This window comes from Lonchura striata, chromosome 1, assembly GCF_050655825.1.
Source record: "Lonchura striata isolate lonStrDom1 chromosome 1, ASM5065582v1, whole genome shotgun sequence".
NCBI classification, from domain to species: domain Eukaryota; kingdom Metazoa; phylum Chordata; class Aves; order Passeriformes; family Estrildidae; genus Lonchura; species Lonchura striata.
Window position 1 is genome coordinate 15,430,599 of NC_140703.1, and position 7,115 is coordinate 15,437,713.

Below are 7,115 nucleotides of genomic sequence, written 5' to 3' on the forward strand. Positions count from 1 at the left end.
GTTCCGAGCGGTCCCGAGCTGTTCCGAGCCGTTCCGAGCGGTTCCGAGCGGTCCCGAGCCGTCCTCGCAGTGCCCCGCCGGGGCGCAGGGGGCGCTGCCGCCGCCGCCGCGGGCTCGGCCATGGCGGATCTGCCCGGAGCCCGGGCGGGCTTCGGCCCCGCGCCGCTGCCGCAGACGGGCTGGGAGCGGCTCCGCGAGCTCTGGCGGCGAGAGTGAGCGCCGGGCCGGGCTCGGGCGGGACGGGGCGGGACGGGCGGGGCTGGGTGGTGGCGGTCCCGCCGTGCCCACCCCGCGCCCATCGCCGCCCTTGCCTTGCAGCGAGCGGCAGCAGTTGCCGGAGGAGACGGTGAACATCGCCAAGGCGGCGTTCACGGCGGGCGTGGTGGGCTGGCTGTACGGGGGGCTGCCCGCCTTCGTCAGCGCCCGCAAGGCCTTCATCGAGAGCAGCCACGGCGAGATGTTCCAGAACCGCGCCGATGCCGTGGTACGGGCCCGGGGCTGCGGCCGGGGCGCACGGCGGTGCCGGGCTCGGGCGGGGCCGGGGCCGGGCTCGGGCCGGGGGGACGCGTGTGCGGGTCTGGCACAGAAAGTTTGCTGGGAGTGTGTGAGTCCGTGCAGGTCATCCGCTGCGGGAATTAGCAGGAATTAGGGTTCCCCGTTAGCCAAATTGCAAATTAGCTTCAGAAAAGCGTCGTTCATCACAGGGAAGGTTGGTAACAAAGTTTACCATTCTCTTAAGTGGCTGATTAATACGTCTCGAAATGGCTTTCTGCTTTTGCGTTTTAGTCTGCTGACAGGAGACTTCACAGTATCAAACTGGGATTGTACTCTTGTCTTATTAATGTGAGTCATTTTTAGACCATTTAAAATTCTTTTAGAAGAACAGCACAACAAAGAACACTTGTGACATTTTGTAGATGTATTTGAACTTCTAGGTGTTTGTTATTCAATTAAAGTGTTGGTTACGTGGAATATGAGGAAGAAAACCTTTTTAAAAATCTGCCTGATGTTAATTTTGTATTACTTACAAAATTTGGCCTCTGATGTGGTGACCTGCAAATTGCCACTGCCTGGCTCCGCTCTGGTGACTGGTATATCTGACCCAGGCTAAGAACCTACACCACAAACACTGGAAGAGAAAATTTATTTACTTTCATGGTATTCAGTGCAACATTTTTAAATTTTATGAAGCCTCTGTTTACCACTTATTTTAAAAAAAACTCTTCTTTCCAAACTTTTAAGTGCCAGTGTTAAACTGCAGAGCTTGATGATACCTTAATATTTAACGCAGATGGTTATTATTTACTTACTACTATTGTAGAAACTACTTTCTATATGAAGTAGTTTCTAGTTTTTCTCTTTCTCCTCTGCTGCTGTCCTGTCCTTGAAGAGCCCTCCCAGTCCACCCAGACGTGTTTCAGCAGCAGGATTAGAAAGACCAGTTGACATTCCAAACTGGAACTGATTCTTGGTTTTCCCGTTGGTGGCTGGGAGCAGCTTTTCCTCCAAAGGTGGCTGACTTGATCGGAGCTGGGGTACCAGCGGCAGGAGACATTGGTCCCCTGGGCTGGCCTGCAGGGTGCTGGCAGGAGGAGGGGCTGTTAGCTGTGACATGTCCTCTCTGTCCCCTCAGCAATCTGCACACCGCGCTGGTCTCCGCAGCTTCATCCGCTACGGCTGGCGCTGGAGCTGGAGGGTCGCGGCTTTCGCCACCATGTTCAAGTGAGTGTTCCCTGATGTGGGGCAGCAGAGCTGCCCTGTGCTGGTGCTTGTCCTTGTCCTTGTCCTTGTCCCTGCCAGCAGTGCCCACAGCTCTGGCCTTTGATTGAGGCTCCTGCTGTTACCTTGACCTGAGTCTGGTTGATCAGGCAGGAGCATGAAGAGAGTTTAACCTTTTAGAATTGCCTCAGAATTCTCATCTTCTAATGAATCAACACAAATCTGAAATGTGGAAAAGCCCTTTTTGTACATCTGTTACTGAGTTGCATGCTTTTCTTTCTTGACAGCTGCTTTCTGCTTTTCCTTCATCTCTTTATGTGCTTTTAATCTGAGGGAGTGTTAAAGTGTGTTGGCAGTTTTTGGAAGTGCTTTCTAACCCACACTGATTTTTGTCCTTCCTACAATGTCTCATTGCTCCTGGTTTGTATACGCTGGTGGTACTCACAATTGTCACTACTACTACTTTGTATACACTGGTGTTACAATTCTTTGTTCTTGTCCTCAGGCATTTGCAGGGGATTGTCTTGTTCTTGAGCAGTTGCTGAATATCAGATCTACTGCTTCTATGTACCTGTTAGGCCTTCAGGATTTTTCTACACACACAAAGCCAATGCAGAGAGTGTTCTGCTTCCCTGATTTTCTTCCTTGGATGTTGCAGTGCATTTCTGGCAGTAGAACATCAAACTAAGTGTCGTCTTCTGAGCAAAGCCCTTTTAAACTAGAAATATCTCCTTCCCTGTTGTTCAGACTACTAAATTTGTAAATTTAAACCTGCATTGACTCTCTCTGCAGATATGTTCTGTTTAAGTTCTCCTTCTGCTTTTAAGATCCCACAATATTGACTGGCATGATTTTATATTTCTATCTCCCTAATTTTTTTTTGTTCCTTTCTGAATTTCTTCCTCACTGTCTCTTGATGTCTGTGGCTCCTTTTAGTTTAGTATCTGTTTTTAGGCTTAGTTAGTGTGCTGTTTGCTTTCTCTCCTGGAGCTCTTGATTTCTTTGGGTTTTCTGGATTTCTTTGGGTTTGACATGTTACCTTGTTGTCTTCCACCAGGTGTCTCCTCTGCAGTCAGATCAGCCCCTTTGGAAAGGTTCTGAACAAAGCTATTTGCTGCTCAGCATCATTTCTGTAAAGCCCAAGTTGCAAATTCCATCCTGCAGTTGTGAAAACTTTAAGTTTCACAATTAAAACCCAAAATGTTTGGGTTTATCTGTGTTGGGAAGGAGAGGAGGATTGCTGCTGGCTTGTCAATGTCACACAGGAGGCTGGGGAGTATGTGGCTGCTGAACTGAGAGCAGACTGTTTTGAGGCTTAGCTGATGTTTAGGAGGAGTTGGTTTACCTACCCCAGAGGGAAATCTGATGCCACAAGAGTAGGTGACCCTGCTGATGTCATGAGTGTGACATAGGCTGTTGTATTGGGGACTGTTTACAGGGCAGGATCTTACTGACACATGGAGCAGCTTCTGGGGTAAATGTCCTACATCAGGACTGGCTGACTGATGGGACCTTTTCATTGCTCAAATTCTTTTCTCCTTGACTGTATTACATGGTCCTAGGCAGTAGAACAGGTAGTTCAGAGAAGCTGTGGATGCCCCATCCCTGGAGGTATTCAAGGCCAGGCTGAATGGAGCTCTGGGCAACCTGCTCCAGGTGGAAGGTGCCCCTGCCTGCAGTGAGGGCTTGGAACTGGATGATCTTTAACATCATGTCCAAACTAAACCATTCTGATTCTTTGATTCTATATGATAGGAAAGAAAAATCTTTGATTAAAAAAAAGAAAGAGTATCTCAGATCCAGTTCAGGAACTCTGATATTCCCTGACCTGTGTCTGTGCAGCTGCCCACAGTAAAGTCAGAGAAGTCATGGCTGGAGTGGGGTGCCCTGAACAGATGGGCAACCTGAGGGCTGGCTTAACGAAATCCAGCTTTATTTCAGGCTGTGTTTTGCTACCTCTCTTTTTCCATGTGCACTGCTGACTTCTGTGCCTTGCCTTTGCAGCGTGGTGAGCACGGGCCTGTCTGCGTACCGCGATAAAACCACCATCAGTAATTTTGCTGCAGCAGGAGGTAAGAGTGCTGTAACCTTGTGTGCTCCTGTTTGTTAGCAAGGGTTGTAGCAGAAAAGCATAAGCAAGTATCCACATCCCTTGGGATTGAGCAGCTTCTGTGCTCTTGGGTTTTGCTGCTTGTTCCACTGACTTTGCTCTGTTGTTTGCCTGCTGCGTGCCTTTATTTGTAACACAGATACCGATGCACTGCTGAAACCATTGGGGAGTTTTGTGGTTCTTAGTTCATCTTCAAGATACTTGCTGGAGTATTTTGGGTGAAAAATGCTTCTGTGGGGTAAAGGCAACACTTGGTGCATAACCTGTTCACATAAGCACCTATTTAACAGGGAAAGCCTTTTTTATTTCCACTCTTGGTAACAATCCAGCACACTGTTTATAGGCTGCCCTTTCTATGCTAAGTTTTGCATGCCCACTTTTGGCAACAGGGTAAGTGATCTGCTTGTTAAGTTTTACAGGCTTTATTGCCTGTACAGCTGGATACACTTTTTACTGATCCTTTCTGCCTTACATGGCAGCTGCTATTATTAGCTGTTGTTGAACAGAAAAAAGGGTGAGGGAGATCATGCTCCAGCCTACAGAGAGCTTGGTTTCACTTTCATAGATACATCTATGATATGGGAAAAAGTTTGGCAGTTTTTCTGAAGCAGAAGGAGCTTTGTGCAGTTTCAGTGCAGAGACCATGGTGACTGTGTGGTGAAGGTCTGTCCCACTGGCCATGGCACTTGGTTTCTGCTCTGTTAAAAGCAGCTGTCAGCTCGTGGAGAAGAGAAATGCAACAAAGCAACTTCCTATGTTGGTTTGAATGTCTGTGGCAAGGCTGTTTCTAGTTTCAGTGGGTTTGTTCTTCTTTTAGGCTTCACAGGAGCCCTGTTCAGGATGCACTTGGGCCTGCAGGGCCTGGTGGGTGGCATCGTGTTTGGAACAGCATTTGGGTGAGTTGTGACTGCTGCACACACTGAGCCTGGAGTCACAGAGGGGCTACAGGAGCTTCCCTTCTTCTCTTGCCTTGAGGGATTTTCTGTATCCCTCATGGTGATCACTTTTCTCCCAACCTTTTAATTGTTCTTCTTTTCTTCTATGTTTCTTGTTTTGTGTTTTGCTGCTCTCTCAGTAGTGAGAGCTCAGTCCTTTCAGCAGACCATCTTATTTGCTGCTGTTTGCTTATTAGAGGGAACAACATAAGCTCCACCAAAGCTCAAATGGGAAGTAGCAGCCATTAGGAAACAGGGAGTAGGGATGGAGTAGATGCATGGCTGGGCTGTAAGGTGACACGTGTCTCTGTGTGTGTCTTCATGTGTGTCTTGCAGTCATGAATCTCCTGAAGTTCCTGGGGCATGGAGGATCCCAAGGTTCTGTTTCAGAGGCTCTGTGCTTCTAGACCTCTAACTCAGAAGAAATCTGACTTTTCAAGCAGGACTGGGATTTCTTCTCAAAGTTCTGACCTGTAAATATCCTCACAAGTAAATCTGAGGATCCTACCTGAAAAAGAGAATGAGTTATTTGTGCTGCTTGGCACCATCAGGATGGTGTCAGCTGTGAGCATGCCAGAAAGCAGCCTAGGGAGCTTTACCAGTGAGAACACAAGTACTTCCAGAACTGGATGGAAGCTGAGCAGGGGTGTCACTGTCTGAGATATGGTTTAGGTGTTCTACAGGGTCTGCACTGGGAACCATAAATCCTTCCACTCCTTTGTCCTGTGTGTGCCTGTCAATGAGTAAATTCAAAATATGCTATCAGCAGGGCTCTGGTGGGTCACAGCTGAAGAAAGGCTGTTCTTGGTGGGTGACAGGAGAACAGGAGTACCTTAGTTTGTGGTGTGATGTGAGTTTTAGGCCCCTGCTTGCTCTTTCTGCTGATGCCAGTAAGTTATTGCTGTTGTGTGTCCCCTGGGTGACTGGTGATTTCTCTGCTTCCTCCTTCAGGGTTCCTGCAGGAGGCCTCCTCATGGCCATGTATGGCTTGGCTGGTGAGACCTTGCAGGAGAAGAGGAGTCGTGAGCGCAGGGAGCTGCATGAGCAGAAGCTGGCAGAGTGGTGAGGAGCAGCTCTGTCCCTTCAGTCGTGGACTGCGAGGGTATCTGGGCCTGTGGGTTCAAACATTTAGAGAAACCATGACACACTAGGTTTTCTAAACCTCAGTTCTTCTCTTGGTTGTTGGTGTTGTTCACATACCAGTCTTAGAAATGCTGATTTAGTCTTCCCGGTCTTTTCCTTTATTGCTGCCTTCTTTCCATCCCTATTAAAGTGAGGAAAGGAGGATAGCTGAAGGCTTGTGGGAAAAAAGGTCATGACACTGGTCATGTGAATTACTGAAACTCACTAGTTCTAGAAGAAATTTTCAAGAGCTTGGATTCTGCACTCATGTCTCTGTCAGGAGAATGCAGGCATTAAATTGCTTTTCACTCTCTCTTCTCTCCTTAGGCAATCCAGGCTCAGTATGACTGAAATCTTAGGCCAAACAGAAAGCAATGCCCAGGGAAGACCAGAGATGGAGAGAGCAAGAGAATTGAAGAGCTACTGAGTCTTCCCCAGATTTCAGTTGTAAGAAGTTACGTAGAATTTTGATCCAGCTTGTAAAAGCCTTCAGTTGAGGGATCATGGGAGTTGTCTGTGGATGCAGTGAAAACGTGTTTGGCTGAAAACATTGTTCAGGGGTGGGTATCACTGCACAAAGAGCTTGGAAGGGCCAAACCTGTTCCACCTGAGAAGATGGAAATGCAAACTTTACAGACCAGGAAGTGTCATGTAGCTTTGGGAAGATGTGAGGGTTCCAGAGCCTCATCTAGAACCCATTTCACTGCTGAAAATGTCCAAACCACCAGTGATGTAGAAATATTCGAGGTAAAGGAGCCTACCAATGGTTTGTGTGCTAAAGGTGCCCTGAATCCAAAAGTTCATTATGCCCTGGTGAAAGCTGCTCTTCAGACAGTGCCTGAAGAACTTGCTGATGGTGGTTTCTTACTTGGCTCCTACAGTACTTGGGGTATTTTGCAGTCAGTGTGGAAGAAGGGTGGAGGAGTTGGGAATTACATGGAAATACCCTGAAAAAGGCATGTTTTGGGTTCTTCAATAGAGGCCTGAGGGTGCCACAGGAAACATGGCTTATTTCTGGTGGTGACAGTGGAAGCCTTGGTGCTGTGGACAGTTTTAACAAGAAGAAGGCCTCTAATTCCATTTGCAAGTTGGATATCAGGGGATGACCTCTGGGGGAAATGTAGTTCAAGACACTCAATAAAGACATTTAGCAGTGGTGACTGTGTCCATAAGCTCTTTGTGCCAGTACAGCTGGTACTTTATGCTTGTACAGTGCTGGTACTAGAAAA

The 7,115-nt window shown here is 47.9% G+C and overlaps 1 protein-coding gene across 1 annotated transcript; it reads left to right on the forward strand.

Moving 5' to 3' along the window:
• The first annotated feature begins 105 nt into the window (after positions 1-105).
• Positions 106-7,043, forward strand: TIMMDC1 (translocase of inner mitochondrial membrane domain containing 1). The gene is made up of 7 exons (XM_021541570.3): positions 106-212; positions 319-484; positions 1,634-1,722; positions 3,724-3,791; positions 4,647-4,725; positions 5,716-5,826; positions 6,214-7,043. The coding sequence occupies exons 1-7, from the start codon at positions 121-123 to the stop codon at positions 6,311-6,313; spliced, it is 705 nt and encodes a 234-aa protein (XP_021397245.1). The 5' UTR covers positions 106-120; the 3' UTR covers positions 6,314-7,043.
• Positions 7,044-7,115: the final 72 nt, after the last annotated feature.